At 30.2% G+C, this 23,373-nt stretch overlaps 5 protein-coding genes across 5 annotated transcripts; 4 read left to right on the forward strand and 1 right to left on the reverse strand.

Moving 5' to 3' along the window:
* The first annotated feature begins 685 nt into the window (after nt 1-685).
* Nucleotides 686-10,943, forward strand: LOC129944923 (uncharacterized). The gene is made up of 10 exons (XM_056054581.1): nt 686-962; nt 1,843-2,026; nt 2,446-2,865; nt 2,933-3,071; nt 3,140-3,326; nt 8,519-8,650; nt 8,790-8,949; nt 10,052-10,474; nt 10,532-10,673; nt 10,730-10,943. The coding sequence occupies exons 2-10, from the start codon at nt 1,867-1,869 to the stop codon at nt 10,926-10,928; spliced, it is 1,962 nt and encodes a 653-aa protein (XP_055910556.1). The 5' UTR covers nt 686-962; nt 1,843-1,866; the 3' UTR covers nt 10,929-10,943.
* Nucleotides 10,944-13,814: 2,871 nt separating this feature from the next.
* Nucleotides 13,815-15,268, forward strand: LOC129947901 (regucalcin-like). The gene is made up of 5 exons (XM_056058655.1): nt 13,815-13,975; nt 14,083-14,242; nt 14,331-14,750; nt 14,815-14,947; nt 15,017-15,268. Exons 1-5 carry the CDS (start codon nt 13,892-13,894, stop codon nt 15,219-15,221), a joined length of 1,002 nt encoding a protein of 333 aa, XP_055914630.1. The 5' UTR covers nt 13,815-13,891; the 3' UTR covers nt 15,222-15,268.
* A 1,850-nt stretch (nt 15,269-17,118) lies between these two features.
* LOC129946743 (regucalcin-like) lies at nt 17,119-18,747 on the forward strand. Its single transcript, XM_056057053.1, has 5 exons — nt 17,119-17,277; nt 17,499-17,658; nt 17,800-18,219; nt 18,290-18,422; nt 18,483-18,747. Exons 1-5 carry the CDS (start codon nt 17,200-17,202, stop codon nt 18,685-18,687), a joined length of 996 nt encoding a protein of 331 aa, XP_055913028.1. The 5' UTR covers nt 17,119-17,199; the 3' UTR covers nt 18,688-18,747.
* Nucleotides 18,748-21,558: 2,811 nt separating this feature from the next.
* On the forward strand, nt 21,559-22,539 carry LOC129947893 (protein yippee). The gene is made up of 2 exons (XM_056058646.1): nt 21,559-22,250; nt 22,310-22,539. Exons 1-2 carry the CDS (start codon nt 21,973-21,975, stop codon nt 22,392-22,394), a joined length of 363 nt encoding a protein of 120 aa, XP_055914621.1. The 5' UTR covers nt 21,559-21,972; the 3' UTR covers nt 22,395-22,539.
* LOC129947894 (mitochondrial import inner membrane translocase subunit Tim9) lies at nt 22,477-23,282 on the reverse strand. The gene is made up of 3 exons (XM_056058647.1): nt 23,122-23,282; nt 22,795-22,890; nt 22,477-22,725 (listed from the first exon to the last, which is right to left on the reverse strand). Exons 1-3 carry the CDS (start codon nt 23,173-23,175, stop codon nt 22,594-22,596), a joined length of 282 nt encoding a protein of 93 aa, XP_055914622.1. The 5' UTR covers nt 23,176-23,282; the 3' UTR covers nt 22,477-22,593.
* Between the last annotated feature and the right edge of the window lie 91 nt (nt 23,283-23,373).

Raw genomic sequence — 23,373 nt, forward strand, 5'->3', positions numbered from 1 at the left:
GTTCAAAAATGAGTTAGATTTAGTTAAAAGCTAAAAACAAGATTAATTTGTGGACAGGTTGAGTGAAAAACCGACCAAAGCAAGGTGTTTTACAAAATTTAACTAAAACAGCGGGTACTAAAAAACCGTTATGATTCAAAATTCATGACCTGGATACCTTGTATATCGCTATTGCACAATTTTTGTCGTTGTTCACATGTTTACACTTAAAAGTTTTATACATTTTCGAAAATTTGTATACTTTAAATAAACTATTGAAATGAAGCATGTATGTGATACCCTTCTAGTTCATTTAACTTTATCTAATTGAATGATTTAGCAAAAATAGCTTGGAGAGATACTACAATGATAAGTTTATATAAGTATTTAAAAAACATTATTTACATCTACAAATTGTATAACTATTTACTTTTTACTTGACATTTCGAGTACTAGTTTGTTTAAAAAAAGACACAAAACAAAGCAGACCACCAGGATTTTTATATATACTTGGGTAATGAAGAAGTTAGAAAAAGAAATGTTTTAGTTTTACTTTTGTATTGTGTGTACCTATTACTAAAATTAAACTGATTAACGTAAAGTGTACTTAAACCAAATTGTAAACAGGTTTCATGCAAATAATTACTATCAGTGTTTAAAAAGTATATGCTAAGTTACAACATTGATTGAAGCAGCTAGTACTGACTTCAGTATAATAAGAGTTGGTTATAGCGACACAGTCGTAGATTTTTACTACTTCCTGTTCTTAATCTAAACTTATACTATTTTATCATCTTGATATCAAATCAATAATTTTTGAATCGTTTAAGTACAAGTTTATGTACTCTTAGGCTTCAGTACACACTTCTACCTTCATTCGGAAATATTCATTATTGTTTGTGCGAAATAAAGTGATAGCCATAGTAATTTATAATTTCACCACGCGATCGACGAGTTAAAGTTCTTTTTTTTAACTTTATTTGGTGATTATATTTAAAATTAATATTTTTTCCTATGTTCTAGTAATTTTTTATTAAGTTGACGTCAATTGACAAACATTCAGATAATGACATAACAATAAAATTAGTGGAACTACCGAGAACCTAGGTCCTACTATATTTGCACTATGAAACTTACCATAATCTGCTCATACAGATCTTCTGCATTTTTTATTTTATATCTTTGAATAACAAATGCGAATTCTAACTTATATTTTAACTTATTTATTGTTCAGAAATGAAACTACTGAGTCTAAATGCATTAAAGTAAAAAAAAGTAAAATTAATTAAATTAAAATTTCAAAATTATAATTCATTAACCAAAACATTTAACAATCAAAACGTTTGTATCAAGAACGTAACTAGAGATTTTAATACTGTTTTTGATTTTTCACTTCATGGGTACATTTTATCATGATTAATTTTTGATTTTTTCTAAATGATTCTAAAGATACTTCAATAGAATACCAAATAATATTTTTTAAACTTAACATAGCTAAAAAAATTAAAGAAACTAATAGAACAGGCTTCATAAAATATCTTAGAACCAAAAACTCCAACAAAAATTTGTTTGAATCTCAAAAGTACCTTTATTTTTTATAGAGATAAGACATTTTAAAAAGTAGCTGCAAATTTTGAGAATGTTGCTGTTGCTGTTCTATTTCTATTTATCATTTAAGTCCTGAATGTGTAGCTAGAGCTAGTTTATACAATTGGCACAAATTCCCACATATATTCATTTTGCTGTCGGTGAAGGCCGTACAAAAATTCGTTTCACATAAGCAGTGTTTTTTTTCTAATATTTATTAATTTGTTTTAACCTTATACAAATTCTAAAACAATTTAATATCTTTTTCAAATTTAGTGAAGTGCTGCACTTAGAACGAAAATGTCTTACAAAATAGAACCAGTTCCAGACTGTTATTGTTTACTTGGCGAAGCACCACATTGGGATATTGGAACTCAAAATTTATATCTGGTGGATGTATTTGGTAAAAAGTTTCTGAGATATGATTTCGCTCAGCAAAAAGTTTATAGATGTGAAATTGGTAAGAATTTAAAGCATTTGTAATGAATTAATATTTTTATATTATAAAATATATGTTAAAATTCATTCGCATCAAATATTTTTATTGGTAGTTTAGTTTTAAGTCCAAAAATGTGATCGATTTGTATAAAATAATTGTCTTTTAACTTCTTGGATTTATTTCCACATAAATGTTATTATTACAGAGAAAAAGTGAAAAAAAATCATACTTTTTAGATTTAATTAAAAAGATAATTATGGGTGATATTTAGTTAGTATTTTTTATTTTTACTCTGCGGATGCTAAAATTTCTAAGAGAGAGTGTTATAAAGGTACAATTAGCAACAAGAAGATACAATCCGGTTGAAACAAATAAAGACACTAAATATTTTTTCAACAGGTTTTGCCAAAATTCTTATACTTTAATATTTTTTTTTTTAGAAAACGAACCAATGATTGCCAGCTTCATAATACCCATTGAAGGTACAACTGATAAATTCGTAACTGCAATAGACCGTCGCATAGTTATCATCACATGGGATGGTTTATCAAAAACTTGTAAAATTGACAAAGATATCGCTGTTACTGAACAACAAGATAAATATAAAAATAATCATTTCAACGATGGTAAATGTGACCTCCGAGGACGTCTCTTTACTGGAACTATGAACAACGACTTTGTTAAACATAGAACTGGAAATCTATACAGGTTAGATGAAAGCGGTCTTAAACTTTTAAAAGATGATGTTGGTCTATCCAATGGATTAGTTTGGAATGATGCTGCTAAAAAATTTTACTTCGTCGATTCAATGGATTTCAAAGTTAGAGAATATGATTATGATATTGAAACAGGTGGAATAAGTAAGTAGTTTTCATTTTTGTTAGTGATGGAAGATTGTCTAATTTATGTTAAAAACAAATATTCCAGAAAATCCTAAAATAATCTTAGATATAGAAAATCTTCAAAAGGAAAAGATGCGCCTGCCTGATGGTATGACGATTGATACCGAAGGATTTATTTATGTTGCTGTATTTGGTGGTTCTAATGTTCTTAAGATTGATCCTAAGTAAGTTTTTAATTTTTGTTTAATAATAACAAAAAAATATAAATTTTCTTTCTTTGTCAATTTACTAGGAATGGAAAAGTATTGCTTGATATTAAAATTCCTTGTGAACAAGTCACATCAGTTGCATTCGGTGGACCAAACTTGGATATTCTTTATGTGACTACGGGTGCCCTTGAAGGAAAACCCTCACCAGCTGGAGAAACTTTCAAAGTCACAGGCCTTGGTGCTAAAGGTCTTCCCATGACGAAGTTTAAACTTCATTAATAATGTTAGCAACTTTTAAATGTTGAGTTATTTGCTATGTTCATAAATAAAAAGTGAATTGTTCGTTTTCATCTTTAAAAATGATTGTTAGCATTTATAAAAGACTTTACATCCTCAGGCGAAATTTTAGTTTAATACGAGGAACTAGGTGATTTCGATCTTGAATAAATTGTGGAGCATTAGCATCGAATTTTTTTTATAAAAGGTGTCCCTTAAGAAATAAAACTAAGGGTATTTATTATTTAATCACAAGGTCTCGGTAAACAACGCCATGAAAGTTTTCTTTAACAAATACAACATTGTTACATGAATAGTTCCATTTTTAGTAATAACGTAGTATTGACTTGTCAATTATCAAAAGAGGACAGCTCCAAAAAAGACAACTGCCCACATAACGGGCTATTCAAAATGTAAACAATTCACATTCTGAAGTGTTTTCCTGCATTAATTGGGGAATTGAACTTATGCAACTTGTACTTTAAAAGCTTTAAGGGGTTGGTGTGTGTATAGTTGTTTAAAGTTTCTACTTGAAAAATGAATTAGATAACATCATAATTGTGAAGAAACACACAACAAAAAATTAAAAAAAGTAATGAATGCGATTGATTGTTTATAATAAATAACACTAATACAAAATTAAAAGCAGGTGCTCCAAAATTTGAGAGTTGATGCTTATCTGTATAATTTATAATAATTCCTTTATTTGTGTGTTATAATTTTTACAAGATAATAGTTAATCTATACATAAGAAAACAATTAACACTTTTTGTATTAGGTTAGGTTAATTTAAAACATTAATGTATTATTAGCGTTAAATTTAAAGCAAGAAGGCAATTAAAGCCAATTGCAGTTTTTCTTTTGGTATTACCAAAACTTTTGACTAAATTTTTGTACGAGCTGTATTTTCTTCTTTCTTAAGTTTCATCCAGTTTAACTTTTCATTAAGGTAATACTATTTATTGATTCGGTTAATAGTTTAAACGACTTTATAACACATACATACATATACAAACCTTTTTGTTCACTCTGTCCTATAAGTAATTTGTATAACAATTAAAAATACAAGCTAAGTCACTCAATTGTATTTTAAAGGTTTTTTTTAAATCCAGCAAAGATTTGTTTGAAAATATATTGTAAAACACATTTTTTTTGTTCAAATAATAAATTCGCTATTTAACTGCTCCTCAGATAAAATCTATTTTATTCTTCAAAATTATTATTTTAACTTTAAAAGCAGTTTAATATCAAAATGAAAAAATATTTATCTCTATATCAATTTTGTATCTATCAATCGCCAAGAAACACATCGTTAGGCTTCAACACCTTTTTAAATTTACTACCAAATCAGCTCATAAAATTCTTATCTTCTTATGTTAATATATTAAATCAAAGAATAAAGACTTTAATTACTATTATGATGTTTTTAAAGCCATATAAAAGAAGAAAAATAATTATGAATAATATTTTGTTAATTTGTAAGAATAAATAAAGAAAATAATTATCAAATAAGGCAGATACCAAATGATATACATATTATATAAACATTTAAACCTTTATTATATACATATTTAAAGAAGATTTATGAAAGAGTTAACTTTTGTTCTTGTTAAAATGATACCACAAATTATGAGTTAATAACGTGCCTATCTTTTGTTATCAAATCAATGATTTTTATTTGGAAAGATTAATTGAATTTGATACTAATACTTAAAACATAATCTCCCCTAATCACAATTATTCTTTTTCAATTTGTTTGCTTTGTTTGAAGAACTTATTGATTTAGGGGATCAAAGTATTATGTTAATAATGACGTTTTTATACATTTCTAGTTGTCAATTTCATTTTGCATTTCTTTTGATAAAAACAATAGAAAAATAAAACATATACGTACAAATCTATTTTACGAAATAGATTCTTCCTATTCATACTTTAATAGAAAACGGTGTCTATTTTTGTATCTATTTAATTGATAGATTGAATTATTTGGAATCCGATTATTAATCTTTTTTTTTAAATTTCCACAGGCTAAAAATCTCAATACAGAATCAAAAACATTTATATGTTTATAATCATCTAATATACTAATCAGATGAATAATTATATTTAAAAGTTGTTTATTATCGACAAGAAAATTAATTGAAAATCGTAAAATAGATAGTTCTAAAAATATGTTACTTGAGCCTGGGATTCCTTAAAATTTTAAGATTTGCCGATAAAATAAAATGATTACCTTATATATACGGCAGGCGTTTTAATATAAATTAATGTTTAGAACAACCAGACTTTACTTTCATAGATGCGCTGACTCGAAAACTAATCGTTAACATACATAGATATGATCAATTCTTAATTTCTCAGTTATTTAAAAAATAAAGGCCTGCTTTTGTTTTCAGGACCAATGACTTTTTCTCTACGTACATGTATGACATACTTATTTTTATAAAGAAGTTTGAATAAACAAACTGACGACCGTAAATTTACTATATTAGGATTTCTCAAGCTTAATTTCAGGCCTTTAGCATCTTTTGTAAGCAAGGTATACGAGTATCAACCCCATCCACTTAGCATTTGAAAATTTCGTTTATCTTCAAACCTCCTTCAATGTTATAATTTATTGAGAGTTTTGTTTAATTATTCCATTGTACTCAAAGTTGTTTAGATTTTTAAGTTAACATTTTTATTTTTATTGATTCAGATAAGAACAAACAATACTGAAATTGTTTCAAATCAACATAAGCTCAATACTGGAATGTGTTATGCCCTAATAAAGATCAATAAAAAAACATTAAAGCTACTTTTCACGTACTTGACTTTGAATATAATAAAGTTTTATATCTCACTGTGCTTTTTCTGCGCAAAAGTCTATGAAATTTTTTTCAAAGTGTCAGCAAAGAGAAGAGAATATTTTGATTTCATTACGTGACGTGATTCATTCTCAATTCCCACTGACATAGTTTTAGTTTGCTCTTTATTTTTGTAAAATTAGGAAGTAACATTTGGGATTTGTATCTACAGGGTTATTATTATCTCTTTTGTCAGTAATTTATCAATTTTCTTCTTTTTTTTTGATCAGTGACGACAAATCTTAAAAGATTAGCTACAACCAATAAATTTAATATTTTAAATTAAATACCCAACACAATTTGTTTGAGTGCATAAAAAAGTACAAATTGTTTTGTTATTATCAAAAGCCGATTCAAGAGATAACGTAAGTGCTTGAGTGAATTTTTCAGTATAAAAACAATCGGGTTGCCGACAAGTCGCTTCATTTTATATAAAATTGTGTAGAATACTATTTATTAGCTGAGAGCATAACCATACATCGCGCGAAGGTAAAAATTAAGTTCTGAATTTAACTAACCCAACATCGAAAAGAAAGTACATTTTAATAATTAGAATAATTTGTATTATTATAAAACCACACAGTGCGGTTCACTTGTTTGATGCATGTGTGAATTACATTTTTTTTCGTAGGGCCGGCCGGTATTAATTCGTGTTCATATAAATAGTTGAAATACTGTAGTGAATTGAAGACTTCAAATACAATTGGAAATGTTCATTTGTGTACCACTTATAGTAATTAGTGTAAATTATCGCAAGCGTAAATAAAATACCTACATGACTGAATTGCACGATCTTGGTCTATAATTTATGAAGTCAATTTCATGAACGCAAAATATAGAAAATTCTAAATTACTAGCAATCTAATCAAACTTAAGAGTTCTTATTTACACAGTTTTTTTCAGTGAACAGGTTTGAATTGTCGATGTTGATTGGTCGCTTTAACGGCTAAACGGTTTTTGAAAACGTCTATTCCCTGTTTTGCAAACTTTTTAAATTGTTACTCCCAATTTCATTGAAGTATTGTTTTTTTTAAGCAATGTGAAAGAATTAAATCAATGGTTCTGTTCCGGAATCATTTTTCGATTATTTTTTGATTGTTTCAAAACTGTCTACTATACTGATTTGTGTTTCAAGTTTATACAATTATTCCAGTAAAGATTAAAGAAATCTTAAACTACCTATACATATATTAATGGCATTTAAAAAAAATAAAATAATTGATTTTATTGATTATATTTTCAATGATGAAAAACAAATTCAGCGAAATCTTTGCAATATATTAAGATTTTTATTCCATTGCGAAACTTTGAAATAGACCTTATCATTCACATGGTCTAACATACAAAAGTCTGAAGGTATTAATTCATAAAACTTCTTTAAGAAATACCACGGTCAAAAGACTTTTAGTTATTTTTCTATTGCGAACTGTGAAAAATATTCCCTATTTTTGTAGTGAATTTAGAATGCGTTGTTTAAGTCTGTAATTGTAAATTTCAAACACCAAATTTCCAGCTGTGATAATAGAGGGCTTTTCAAAATGAATTTTTTTTTATTGGAAGACCTATTGATACAAAAACACTGCTGATAATGTCGTCAATCGAAAAAAGGAGAATTTTGTTTAAAATTTACTTATTGCGAGTTTTTAGTGGTTTTCTTCCTCTTAAGTTTGATTAGGGCAGTTAAAAACATGAATGGTGCTTTTAAATCAATAGCTTATTTTTTTAAGGTCGACTTTACTGAGGTTTTAAGGACTCAAAACTTTCGAATTGCTTTGACTAGAATTCAATAGCTTTTAATTTGATAAAAATACGAATAATAAAACCATCTTCTAACAATCAATAACAGAACATAACTTAATACCATCATTTTTCAATTATATCTAATCACGTAAGATACAGTGTTGAAAGCACATTTGTGAAAAGCTCCGAAAAGCTAATTCATTAGCAGTTCAAACAAAACTTTCAAATCGTATATACATCATTAGAAGAAAGATGCGGTAAGCTTTTGTTTGTTTTTTTTTTCGAAGCCACGGAAGCCCATAAAAGCTTTGAAGGTCTTCGTCAAACCTTCTTGCATTAACATAGACCCATTCTTTTAACTTAACCACATTGGATTTGAAAAAAATTTGTTGTGTTCTACTTCCAACTCTTATTTTCGCGTAACGCGTTTGAATCAATTCGATCCTACCACAAATGAGTTTAATAAATTGGCAATGTATACTGTATACCACCTAACGAGGGCTTTAGATAGACTACCAACAAAAACAAAACAAACTTTTAATTTCAAATTGAACCCCCAACGCCTTGAGGGTATATTAATTTTGATTTTCCTATGTCTGATCACTCTCAATCGAAATGGCATCTCAAGCAATCGCAATTTTGGTGCTTCTAAGTTCATTACTGTTAAGTGTTGTAGCCGACAATGTTACTATTTCGATGGAGGCTAATATAAGAGTGCACAATGAAACTGTGGTATGAATTGAGTTGGCCAACAACTGAAAGCATTTCAATAAATTTTACTTTGGTTGACTGATTTTTCAATCAAGTTGTGCCTTCAACAATATTATGATTGATGTAATCAATTAATTCATATACACTTTTTTTATTTCAGATGTCTTACAAAGTTGAACCATTACCTGATTCATTTGCTGAACTAGGAGAAGGACCTCACTGGGATATTGAAACACAAAGCTTGTACATGGTTGACCTTAGTGCGGGGAAGATTATGCGTTATGACTATAAACAAAATAAGATGTACAAGTGTCAAATCGGTATGTTTTATAGTTAACCCTTTTTATTTCTTGTGCGAGTTTATTGTGATTGTGGTAAATAATGTGCAATTGAAATTCCTGCATAAGTTGACATTTATACTGAATTATATTAACCGGAAGAGACCTTTTAAGAATTCAGTAGTCTATCTAACAATAAACCTTCTGCAAAACAAGTCCATACTAAATAGCAATAACCGAAACCAACATACCTACATCAAGGTTAATTGATGATACTTAAAGAGTATCAATACAATATAATGATTTTTCATACAAAGTTTAACAATGGAAATTGGCTTATGATTAATGTATGTTGTCTGTAGGAAAAGGTTTATTTATTAAAGTATTTTTTAATGTTTATGTTATTAACTTGCCTTACTTCATGAGTCTAATTATTACTTAAAGGTTTATGCGCATGAATCACATACTATTGAATCGTTTTTAATATGACAAGACACCACTTTATTTTGCCCTCAGAAATTTATTTTTAAAATAAAGTTTAACGTTTTGGAACGTTTTGTTTAATCCCAAAATTTGTCATAATGATTTAGCATCAGCAACTGAATATCAAACAAAAGATTTGGCATATGGCATCAAACAAAATTGTCTTCTAAAATCTATCAGTGCCAATTAAAAAAGATCTTCATGAATCTAAAATTTTTTAGAAATTCTAGAGTCTAATAAAACTGCAGTTTTTTGTTTTCATTTTCATAACAACAATTGGAAGGGAAAACCCTCCTTGATTAAAATATTTGATTATAAAATTATTAATAAATTGATAACTGATTAGACGTCATTTCATATTAAATATTGGCAACTTGAAACATTCACATATTGTGCTGATTATGTTTTTATCTCTATCTACCTATAGTGATGAGTAGATAGGAGTTCCAGTGAGTAAGTTTTTATATAGATGAATATTTGAATATTTTTGTAACTGTAACTATTGTTCACAAACTACCCTTAATATGAATTACAAATTTTTAAAAGTCATTTTGATAGAAATAGAAAAAGCTTAGATTTTAATTAGATTTTAAAGATACAAAGTAATTTTGTAAGAAATTAGTAGTTCTTCGTTCAATACAATGTTTTTGGTTCTTTTTAGAAAATGAACACTTTGCATCATTTATTATACCAATCGAAGGAGCTCCGAACAAATTTGCCGTTGGCATTGAACGTCGCATAGTTATCGTTCCATGGGATGGCATTTCGGAATCTTGTAAAGTTGAAAAAACTATCCTTACTGTCGAACACTCTGATTCAAAATTCGATAATAATCGTTTTAATGATGCAAAATGTGATCCACATGGTCGTCTCTTTGGTGGAACAATGGCCAAAACTGACTATTCAAAGCGAACTGGACATTTGTATAGGCTAATGAAGACTGATGCACATGAGCTCTTAAAGCCTGACGTTGGAATTTCAAATGGTCTAGCTTGGGATGAGAAAGCAAAAAAATTCTATTACATTGATTCTGAAGATTATAATGTAAAAGAGTACGATTATGACATTAATACTGGAGCAATCAGTGAGTATTCTGAAATAATGGCAATAATATACGAACTTAATACAACTCCAATTTTAGGTAATCCTAAAGTAATTTTTGATCTCCATAATTTGAGAGGAGATAACATAAATTTACTACCTGATGGTATGACTATTGATGCAGAAGGATTCCTGTATGTTGCCACTTTCAATGGTTCAGCTATATTCAAAATTGACCCAAAGTAAGATTTTAACATTATTCTTGTAAACTTCATAAACAATTTTCAACTTTTTGTAGGAGTGGAAAAATATTGGTTGAAATTAAATTACCTTGTGAGCAAATTACTTCCGCAGCGTTTGGTGGACCAAATTTGGATATTTTATATGTTACGACAGCTGCTGCGAATAATAAACCACTGCCAAATGGTACCACATATAAGATAACTGGACTAGGAGCTAAAGGTCTACCAATGACAAAATTAAAACTGGAAGAATAAAATGTTATAATATAAGTTGTGTTTGTGTTTTAAACATTGTTGAGTTAGTTTACTTAGAACATCAATTAAATTCATTTCTACAAAAACAAGAAATCTAAACATATTTTGTCATTTATAGACTTACTACTCGGCCATTGATCAAGTTTTCATTGAATGACGCGTTTTTTAGCAAGGCATTTTATCCCTCGTTTTTTAACTATCAGACCCATAAGAAGTTGTTTTATTATCAATAAATTTGATTATGTTAGTCAATTCCTTCTTCTAGGTGACCCAAAAGAAAAAAAAATTAAATTTATTAAGTCACTAGACCCAAGTGGACAATTGTAATCATCTCTTTAATAAATAACGTGGTCTGAAAACTTTTCGGGTACGTTTTTTAATACTGGTTAAAAAAAACGTCATTTTCCAATTCAGGCTACAAAAACAAAATTATAGCTCGGTAGCGCAATCGAATCTTATTATTTTAACAGTTGCCTATCTAACTGTTTAACAACTTTTTAACAACTATTCACGATGACAATTCTGCAAAGCCCCAAAGGAGAAATGGGCACTAAACCAATATCATTTTGATGTTTTCTAAGGACCTAATCAGCGGCTTGAGCTTTTTTGTTAATTAAACTTTAAAAGTCTCGACATTAAAGTTTGTATGCAAAAAAAGGGCGTAATGTCGGTTGTAGAATGATTTATTTAAAATTGAGGCGGAGCAGTAGTCGGTTGAGAACTAAAGTCTTACAACTCTCAAACATTCCTGTGTACTAATAATGTTGTCAGAAATGGAGGAAAACAACAGTTTTAAACCGAATCCGAATTGCTTATTTAAGAAATTACTTTTCATGACTAGAGGCTCACTGAGAAGGTGTTTTCAATGACACCAAATCCCTTCTTTTTTAAGAACTCCTGCGAATTCAAAATGTTCACGATTTTATTTAATTTTAACGATTTTAATAAGTTTTTGAATATCGTTTAGTTTTAAATAATTGACAAAGGTCAAAAGGTGATAGCTCTAAAACTGACGCCTTCCCAAATAACGAACTATTCAAAATAAAACCTCCTGTTGGAAAACCCTTCACACAAATCTATTAAACAAGAATCTTTTCGCAACGGTATAAGTAAAAACAATGAATAAAGGTGTTTTTCTTCTAAGCGTCACCTACTGTTAGCCGAATAATTTCTTTTGTTATAAGCTTCTTCTCATTTGCGAGAAACTTATGAATTCTTTAACTGTCATGATTCATGAAAAAGTACCTCAAATCATGTTTTGCACAAGCGATCATGCAAGTAAATTTGTTTTCTTTAGTTTCACACAGCATGACTTTTAAGTCATAAATAACCTTTAAAGTAAATTAGGTTATTTGCTGTTCTAAGATGCTCATTGTCATTGATATATATTATCTAGCAAATATTTGTTTGGGTTCGGTTATGGTTTAGAAAAAATTATTTCCTTATCACACACTTTAGAGCAGTCTTAAATTGTACTATTGTTAACAAACTTCAAGCAGGATAAAACTGAATTTTTTATTTGTAGCCACTGATGTTAATTTTTCTTTTTCGAAAATAAATACTCTGCATAAATTTATTGTTCTCAAAGCTGTGTTTTATTTTAAAACCCATTGATACTTGTTTAAAGCTTTGTATACATAGCTTTGGAGAAAGTAAGATTATTGCACTAGATATTTCAAAAGCATTTGATAGGGTTTGGCATCAGGCTCTCTTATCGAAAATGCGTGCTTTCGGTTTGCATGAATCCCTCCTTCATTGGATTAGTAATTACCTTTCGAATCGTTCAATACAAGTTGTATTGGATGATTCAAGTCTGAAAACCACAAAATAAATGCTGGTGTGCCCCAGGGCTCTGTTCTATCTCCAACACTTTTTCTCATTTTTATTAATGATATCCTGTCTGCAACATCTAATCCAATACATTGTTTCGCTGACGATAGTACTCTTAGCTTTTCATATTCGTTTTCAGATTCACACCCCTCTTCTTCGGATGTGGAACTGCAACGACAAAATATGATAAGCTCATTAAATTCCGACCTAAACAGCATTGTACAATGGGGAATAAGAAACCACGTGGAATTTAATGCTTCGAAAACGCAATGCTGTCTTGTATCGTTAAAGCGAAATATACCCCCCTGCCATTATCCATAAATGGCACTTGCATCGAGGAAACTGAACATCTGAATATTCTTGGTATGTGTATCACCAACCACCTTTTGTGGAACGATCACATACGCGATGTCGCCAAAAATGCCGCAAGATGTTTGGGTTTTCTAAGGCGATTCAAGAAGTTTTTCTCCCCCTCTGATCTGGCTGTTATTTACAAGTCTTATATACGTCCAAAGCTTGAGTATAACTCCCATATCTGGGCTGGTGCTCCTGCAACTTACTTAAGTCATATACGTCACTTGAACATCGCCGAAATGTTTCTTGTCTCACCCTGTTTTACCGTTATTTTAATGGTTTATGCTCTAGAGAAATAGCCAGCTGAATTCCTCCCCTTAAACAGTTCAACCGTAATACTCGCGCTTCTAGGAATGCTCATCAGTATACCCTCGAGCCCATCTTCGGTCGTACTGTCAAGTATAGAGATTCGTTCTTTAGCCGTACTATGCGAATGTGGAATGCCTTACCACACTCTGTCTTTCCCAGCTATTGCAATATTCAGGAATTCAAAACCAATGTGCACCGACATCTCCTTTCAACCCCTCTCTCCCTTTCCTAGTGCTCCCACTGTGTCTACATAATAAGGGTAATATATCCCCTTGAGTGTGCGCTTATTATAAAAAAAAAAATACGACTAATTGAACTCCGACGAACTTACGCACTCAAAACAATTCGACTGCTTAAGCCAGTTACTCAAACGACAGCACTGTACAGGTACACCTAAGGTGTTATTTAAATAAAAGCACGATTTTTCTTATTTTGTGTTTCATTAAGGTTTCTGATCTCTCTCAATCAAAATGGTATTTCAATTTCAACGCTTAATAATTTTGGGTCTAGTAACTTGGTTTTTTGTTGGTGTCTTAAGTGATCATGAATGTGAAGTGAGTTTATTTTACTATCAACAAAAAGTTTATTTAAACAAATAAATAAATCATTCCTTTAATTCTTATGTTAAATTAAAGTTATTTAAACATTTTTTCTCTCTCAGACACCTTATGAGGTTGAAGCTTTGCCTGAATCGTATGCGCATCTTGGAGAAGGACCCCACTGGGATGTTGCAACTCAAAACTTGTTTATGGTTGACATTGAAGCCGGAAAGCTCAAACGTTTTGACTATAAACTGAATAAAATTTACGAATGCCAAATTGGTAAGTTTATGTTTTGTTTTAAGTATTATTTATGTGTATTTGTTTGTTTTATTGTTTTATTAAACGAACAAAAAAATAACTATTTTAGAAAATGAAACATTTGCTTCATTTGTCATTCCAATCGATGGATTTACCGATCAATTTGCTGTTGGAATTGGACATCGTATTGCAAGCGTTAAATGGGATGGTATTTCAAAAACATGTAAAGTCGATAGAACACTGCTCACTGTTGAAGAATCGAGGGAGTACGAAACTAACCGTTTTAATGATGCAAAATGTGATCCTCGTAATCGTCTTTATGCTGGAACAATGCAACAAAATAGAACCGGAGGGAGCACTGGAAATTTATACAAAGTTACGAAATTAAATTCATATGATCTATTGATAAAGGATTTAAAAATTTCAAATGGTTTAGCCTTTGATGAAAATGCAAAGAAGCTCTATCACATTGATTCTAAAAAGTATAATGTAATGTCATACGATTACGATATCAACAATGGTGAAATTAGTAAGTTCAAGTAATGCAACATCTCCATAAAGTAACGTAATTTCCGTGATTGATATTTTTTTAGAAAACCCAAAAGTTGTTTTTGAATTAAGTGGATATGGAGATAACGTAGTTCCAGATGGCATGACCATAGATTCCGAAGGGTTCTTGTACGCTGCCATAAATGGTGGCTCAGCTGTATTCAAAATTGATCCAAAGTAACATCTTTCATTTGTATTTGTTTATTTCTATGAAAAAGTGCTGAATTCCATTTTGTTTGTTTATAGGAACGGACACGTTTTGCTTAAAATAATGATACCAGCTAAACAAGTTACTTCCGCTGCGTTTGGTGGCCCGAATTTGAATATTTTATATGTCACAACATCCGATGAAACATCACCATCTGGAAGATCGCAGGCTTTTAAAGTGACTGGGTTAGGTTCAAAGGGCTTGCCAATGAAAAATGTGAAACTCGAAAATTTTAACATATAAATCGTTTTCTTCAATTTATGAAAAAACGCGAATATTTTTGTTTTTTATTTAGTTCTTTTCTTTCCTAAAATAAACGTAAATTAGCGGGAGCACTGTTATGGGTGGATTAAGAATTATTTTTAATTTGTTTTTCTAAAACTTGTTTCACAATGAGTAGAAAGTTCAGAATATAACAAAATTCTTGAACGAAAAAAAGGTAGAAGAGAAATTAAAGAAATAAAAGAAGTGTGAGATACTGTAATATAAAATCGAATCAGTTTAATATTATTCAGAATATTAGTTTTAGGGAAAGAAGGAAAATTGGACTAACAGACTTAAATTCACTACAAAGTTCACATTCCACTCATAATTTGAACGTTAATTTGCGTACTGAATATGTTGACAAAAAAACTAATAAATCTGTTTAACAAAAATTTCAAAGAGTTTTTGTATTGCAATAGTGACTATATAATTTCAGTTCAACAGATAAATATTACTGAAAACTATTTTAATACTTAATTCGGTATTAAAATTAGAAATCAAAATATTTCATCTGAATTCTTTTTATTTTTTTTTATAAAAGTTTGTTTTATTTTCGAGGGATTTATAAAAAACGTTCCTCTTACGCTAAAATCATTGTTACTCAACTAAAATTTTATCTCACACTAAAACAATCACGTAACTAAATTTATTTTCCCTCTATTTGCACATGATTTAATCCATAAATAACGTTTAACTAAAATTAGGTTAATTTATATCTAAAAACCACAATGTTGTTAAAGCTTTTCAAGTAAGGCATTGTAGTTAAAAGTTTTAAATTACATTTTTTAACAGCCACTGACAAGAAGCAGGGCATAATGACTCTCAACTAATTCTCAATTATTTCTGAGTAATGCCAGAGATGCAGGGGATCAACAATGATGGTGGTCTTCGACCGGCTTAAGTTCTTTAATTCTTTATTCAAAACGCAGTGCAATGTCGCTTTTTTGAAAGCTTCCTAATTCCAAAGATCGATTTTTCAACACTACGGGTCCCCAGGGGGTCAAACTGTCTTCCATGTATATATAGGGAAGCTATATGCTTGTCTGGAAGGAAGAAGCGCTTACTTGCACCTCCGCTAGGTGGCCCCTGGGGACAAGTTAGAGAAATCAGTTCAGCTCGATGATGAATGATACTGTTGCAATTCATAGTTATAAAAAAAGGCACTGCACTGAGAAAATTCTAATATAGTAAATATACAAATCGAATGGCTATTGTCTTCGGGAAGTAAACATAATTTTATAAAAAAATTATGTAATTGTAGATACAGCTCGGTGGATTGAGACATGAATCCGGGCGGCTACTTCTAGGGTTATCTTCCCTAGATGGCAACACATCAAAGACTATAATTAACACACCACTGAAGATGTGGTACCACGGGATATGTTGTAGCCCCATGATTAATTCCATGAACATATATATACATCCTAAGCGACAAGGCAATGCAAGGGGCAGTAAGTTTAAAAGCTTGCCATTAAATTAAGGCTTACGGGTCCCAGCGGCAATACTTTTGGGTAACACAAATGGTTTCGATTACTATCTTGTTTCATCAGTTTCAATATGACGTACCTTTTACTTGTCAAAAGATGACAGATTCAAAATTGACAGCTGCTCAATAAGTGGGTATTTAAAATTGAAGTTCTAAGTATAGGACTTGTTATTACAAACTACAATTTTGCAGTGAAGTTAATGAAATAAATCGTTTTGGAAAAACTGTTTTTTTTTAATCATGGTAAAGTTTTTAACGGAGTTGGTTTAACTGTTTAGAAAGCTATTCTATATCCATATTTAAATAAACTTTATAATTATGATTACTATCATACTTTGTTTAACCTTGACACTTAATAAGTCAGTGATTTTAAATTGTTTACAAACGACAACACTACAAAGTGTTAATTAAATAAAAGCACGATTTTTCATATGTTTTGGTTCATAAACTTTTTTATCGCTCTCTATTAAAATGCTGTTTAAGCTTATAACTTTTTTGGGGCTAGTAACTTTGCTTTTTGTCTGTGTCCTAGGTGACAATGATTCTGAGGTGGGTCTGGGTTTTCTAAATCCATACATTTGGCATTTGTTTTAAAATTTGAGCTAAAATAAATCTCTGTAGAAATAAGAATATAAAGTTAAATATTGTTTTCCTTGACAAAGTTTTAAAATTGTTGATCGTTGTTACTTTAAACAAGGATACTTTTACTTGTTTTCTGCCAAGGAATTTGACTCTAAATACAAATATTCCTCATTTCGTTTCTTTTTCAGGCATCTTACAAGGTTGAAGCTTTACCTGAATCGTATGCACATCTAGCAGAAGGACCCCACTGGGATATTGCAGCTCAAAGCTTATATATGGTTGATATTTTAGCTGGAAGACTAAGGCGTTTTGACTACAAATCAAACAAAATTTACGAATGCCAAATTGGTAAGTATGCTTTATCTTAAAATCATACTTATTTGTATTTCTTCTGTTTAAGTTATTTATTTTCCTGCAAGTCTTGAAAATTGAATGCGTTATATTTTTTCAAAAATATTATTTGATGGACAAAACAAAAATTTTTCTTAGAAAACGAAACACTTGCTTCATTCATCATACCAATCGATGGATTTACTGACCAATTCGCTGTTGGAATTAAACATCGCATCTCAAGCGTTAAATGGGATGGCATTTCAAAGTCCTGCAAAGTCCATAAAACTATCCTAACCGTCGAAGAATCAAGTAAATACGAACATAATCGTTTTAATGATGCAAAATGTGATCCCCGTGGTCGACTTTTTGCTGGAACAATGCAACAATCTGACAGTAAAAAACGTACTGCAAATTTATACAAAGTTACGGATCTCAATTCATATGAACTAATGCTAACAAAGTTAGGAATTTCGAATGGTTTAACGTGGAATGAAAAAGAAAATAAGTTCTATTATATTGATTCCGATGATTTCAATGTTAAATCATTCGATTATGACCTCAATAATGGTAAAATTAGTAAGTTAGATAAAAAAAAAACAAATGTATATTGGCAGCATTTACATATTTCAATATTTATAATTTTTAGAAAACCCAAAAGTTATCTTTGAGTTGAGTGGTTATGGAAATGGTGTAGTTCCAGATGGCATGACAATAGATTCCGAAGGATTCTTGTTTACAGCAATTAATGGTGATTCAGCTGTATTCAAAATTGATCCAAAGTAATATTTTATGCTTTTACTTTATTTATGTTTTATATTGTAATTTTAAATATTTTACAGGAATGGCGAAGTTTTGCTTAAAATAAAAATACCAGCTAAGGAAGTTACTTCGGTTGCGTTTGGTGGCCCACATTTGGACATTTTATATGTCACAACATCTGATAAAACACCACCATCGGGAAGATCGCAGACTTATAAAGTGACCGGACTAGGTTCAAAAGGATTGCCAATGAAAAACGTAAAACTTGAAAACATTGACTATTGATTTACCTCTTTCTTTACATTTATTAATAAATAAAGACAATATATTTAGAAAATTCCATAACTCGTGTTGTTTTTTCCTAGAATAAAATGGGAAACTTAAAAGAGACTATTTATTTGTAATTAAGGGCAAGTTATTACTAAATATCATTGGTTTTCATAACTGAAACCAAGCATTGGAATTTTTTTGACTGGTTGGTTATACCACTTCTTCTTAGATTAGAATCAACTATCATTCGGAAAGTAAAGGCAACATAAGGGACTTCATTTGCAGTTAACTGGATTCTATGAACGCATATTTTGACCAAGGCAACTGCGTACTTTTTCAAGCGTCATAAATGTCAAACTCAGAACTTAACTTCACTAGATATTTAGGAAGATTTTGCTTGGCTTACTTTCTAGCCCTATTTGGAAGGCAAGTTCTTAGTAGCTGGCCAATCCCTTTTGTCATCTGAACCTGCCCATCTCCTGATTGAAATCAAGCTTTTTAGGTAAGAGTTGAATAATAAAATTAAAACTTAAAGGTGGGAATACAAAGAAAATGCAACACTTCCAATGGAACAACTTTGTTTTGAATTGTGAAATCAATAATTAATACATCATTTAGAAATGACTAAAAGAAAAGTTAAATTCATTTTGACAGCAAACATAACAAATTTGGCTTCTTAATTACTCTTAAATCATAAAACAACATGTCACTGATATAGAATTTAATCAAAGTCTTGTGATAATTATTCCAATTCGTGTAGCCTCAAATGCATTAATGTTTTGATATTGAATCCATAGTTTGAGACTAATATAATTTACTAATTTCAATCGAATCAATGCCGCTAATTGAACCAGCAACTGGCAATATTGTTAAAAACTTAATCTTAATTTAACTTAAAATTACTGCTTAAAATATCATTAATAGGATTTTCAACTTATGCATATTTTTTTTTTCAAAGTCATCAATTTGTTGTGAGAAACTTTGTCGTAATTTACGTTTTATTGTTTGGTTAACGAATATTGTTGCAATTATAATTTGTGTACGAAATAATTGTAGGTCACCTTCATTTTAATAGCTTGCACGATTTTATAAAACCGAACCAATTTCGATTTTGATACAACAACTGAAGGGTTAATGAATACCTACGTGTTTTTGTTTATACACATAAACAAAAAATGTTTATTATAATTAAATAAACGCACAACTGATAAGATAAATTTCATTCCGAAATGAGACTTACGCAAATTGATCGTCTAAACCTATAGTTTTGATTCGAACAAAACATTAAACATGGACCTGGGGATGTCTTCGATTAGAAAAATTGAAACAAATATTATTCATCCTAACTTTTTGGACATAATGCTTGGACAATATCAGTTATTAGTTTTCCATATAACTAGCTTTTTGGACTCGGTGCAAATTTTGGAATTCAGATTAATATTTAGAAGTTTCCCTTCAAACATTGTAGAAGCTGTTTTTGTCTTCTTGATTTATAACTAAAAATCCTTTAAAGGCTTTAAAAACAGTTTGAAGTTAGTACATTATTTAGTTGGCGTTTTCTTTTTATTTTAGCTATCGATATTATCAACTATAATTAATTTAATTTGCTAACGCACCCTTTTACTAATGATTGAACCGTCATTGTTAATATATTCAATAGGTTCAACATTTTATCAAGTTAAAGTACACGAACGACCAACGTCTCCACAAATTCTGGTGTAGGCAGTTTAGTGGAAACATTCAAATTGAGCTGTCGTTTAAACGCCCATAGCAAACGATCAAAGTGAGTAAATTCCACGGCAGTCTTAAGAACTTTGCATCGCTCACACTTACATGATGGCTTATTTTGCGTAATAATCTCAGTTAAAACCCATACAAGATAAAAGTGACTCAAGAATTGAAGCCGATAGAATATTTAAATCGAGGTTCGTTTTCCGATTGTACAAGGCTCTTAATATTTGAGTTTTAATAAGTCTTTACGCCAATTTGTACAACTTTAGAAAAAAAAGCACACATTTTGTGACATTAAAACATTCTGCCGAATCAATGGGCCTTACCAATAATCAAAATTAAAGCTTACTTAAATATTTCCCTGGGTTTTAAATATTTTGCCATACAAATAAACATTTTAATAGTTGTGTTAAGGCCTAACGCCCAGTTATTGTTGGGAAACTAAACTATAAACGTTTGCACTGTCATTTTGACAGCACACGCAACAAATACTTTTCAGGTCACAAGAGTTGAGATTTGTTGTGATTGTTGTCTGCTGATCGTGGCAATATTTTATAAAAAAGTAAGTCGAATAATACTTGCTTGAATATGTAATTGTGATTTTGTTCTTATAAATATTTATCATTTTAAAAATAGCTAACAACCAAAAATAAAAACGAAGCAGATCGCAAAATTGGACGATTTCAATGAAGGAGCTACTTGTCCGCATGCGCATGTTATAGTGGCTTTGAATAGACACCGAAACAAGTAAGGGACCGATGGAGCCGCTACAAGCAGAAGGCGCGGACCAATTTAAGTCAATTTAATCGATCTCAGAGGGAGACCGGGGTGGAAAACCTCCTGAGGACCTTCTGATATCGATTATGAAATTGCTGAAATTTTCACTCTGGATTTTGTTGAAGATACCGCAAAATTAGATTGCAATGCAATATGGCTTGATGACTATTATGACAAGTAGAATATTGTCTCGATATGATTTGCAATTGTTTTAAAAATATTTTTTTTATTCCAAACAAAACATAGCATCCCCATCTGTTTCTAGCATACATTTTAAAATTAAAGTGCGCACAGCACCCAAGTTGAGATGCAGCCATCTTAACGAGATTTCTCCCAAGATATTATCAACCACAACCAACTTCGACCTTGTTTACATATTTTTTCTCTGTTTACCCTCTGTTGAAAATGAAAAGAAAAGAATTATTTTATAATTGTATCTCATTAATCTCGTCTGTTGTTGCATAAAATAGAAATATTATTTCCTTTCAAAGATAAAAATAAAAATAGAACGTTTGTAACAATGCATAAATCTATAAAATATTAATAAATGAATAAACGCAAACCCAGCATTTGAACTAAAGTGAAAACTTCAATTAAAATTTAATAAATTGCTAAACAAAGGACTTTGTTGTCTGAATTTGGAACATACATAATTTATGTTTTTCGCATTATCATTCTAATAAATCACTCGATCCCGTTTTTGAGGAATAAAATATTTATTTCGCCAAATAAACAAAAATAATATTACAAAGTTAATTTCTAGAACCAGAAGAATAAACAAAGTTAAAAAAAATGGGTCGTATTTTCTTGGAACACTTAGGAGGCCACAAATTGTTCAACTGCGGTCAGTGCAACGCTAATTTAACCAACAAAACCCAATTAATAAGCACAAGATTCACTGGAGCCACAGGAAGAGCCTATCTCTTTAAGAGAGTGGTCAATTTGACTTTTAGCCACGTCCAAGAACGTGTCATGTTAACTGGACGACATATGGTCCGTGATGTAATGTGCAAGAACTGCGCTCATAAATTGGGCTGGATGTACGAATTTGCAACTGATAATTCTCAAAAGTAAGTAAAGGTTAATTTAATAGGGATAGAAAGTATTTAAACATTTCCTAAAATTTCAGATACAAAGAAGGTCGAGTTATCTTGGAATACGCCTTGATAACAGAGTCTGAAGGTATTCCATCAGACGCTGGAATCAGAGACTAGCTGCCCAACTTTTAATAATTTGACAAATTACATATTTTGTTGCTTTTTCATAGTTTTTCGTACTTTAATGATACAAAATAACTTTTTTAATTATGTAGATTTTATTTTGTCTTTTGAAATAAAACTAACACTTTATTTTATCATTTTTGGTGGTGTTTTAAAATGCTAAGCGAAGTAAATTGTTCACTGAACAATATCTTCAAATTTTCCCAGTTTTTTGTGCGGCAGCCAGGGCATTTTCATTGGCAATCATTTGGAACTCTTGGAAACGCTGTGATATTCTTTGATTCATTTTTAAATATTTCTCCATACAATTCAATGAACACTTTTCCTGAGAATTAAAAAAAAGGAGAATTTGATTAAATAATATGGAGAGTAGTGTGAGAATGTTGATGCAAACCTCATCTGGTTTCACTGTTCGGGCAGTGAAATCTCGAATGCAGTCCACAAAGCAGAGCTCCGAAAGTTTGTTGTACGATAGCAGGAAGTCTTGGAACTAAAATAAAGTTTATAACAAACAAAATTATGACATCAAATGTTATTTAATGGAACAATTTAAACGTTGAATTATTGAGCCAAATTATATTTCTAATTTTTAAAAAGCAACATTTAATGTTAAATGATATCTTTCAATGGAATGGAGGTTATAACACTGACTAGCTGAATTTTTCAGGATATAAACAAGCAATTGAATGGTGGTATTCAGTTTAAGAACACTTGCACAGACCGTTTTCATTTGTTCCTTATCAAGGGAATCAATTGATACTGTTGCTGCAGCCATTTTAATTCAAATTATATTAATTGTTTTTGCTTAAAATAATTTTGATAATATTTTGTTTTCAGAAGTAGAGAACTTTTGTAACAGAACGAAAGGACCGAAATGTGCTATTTATTTTTAACGAAAAAACAGCTGTTTTTCGAAGTGACAGGTGACTTTTAAAAATGTTAGTTCGACAGGGATGCTACAGAGTGCATATTT

The sequence above is a fragment of the Eupeodes corollae genome, chromosome 2, assembly GCF_945859685.1.
Source record: "Eupeodes corollae chromosome 2, idEupCoro1.1, whole genome shotgun sequence".
Lineage (NCBI taxonomy): Eukaryota > Metazoa > Arthropoda > Insecta > Diptera > Syrphidae > Eupeodes > Eupeodes corollae.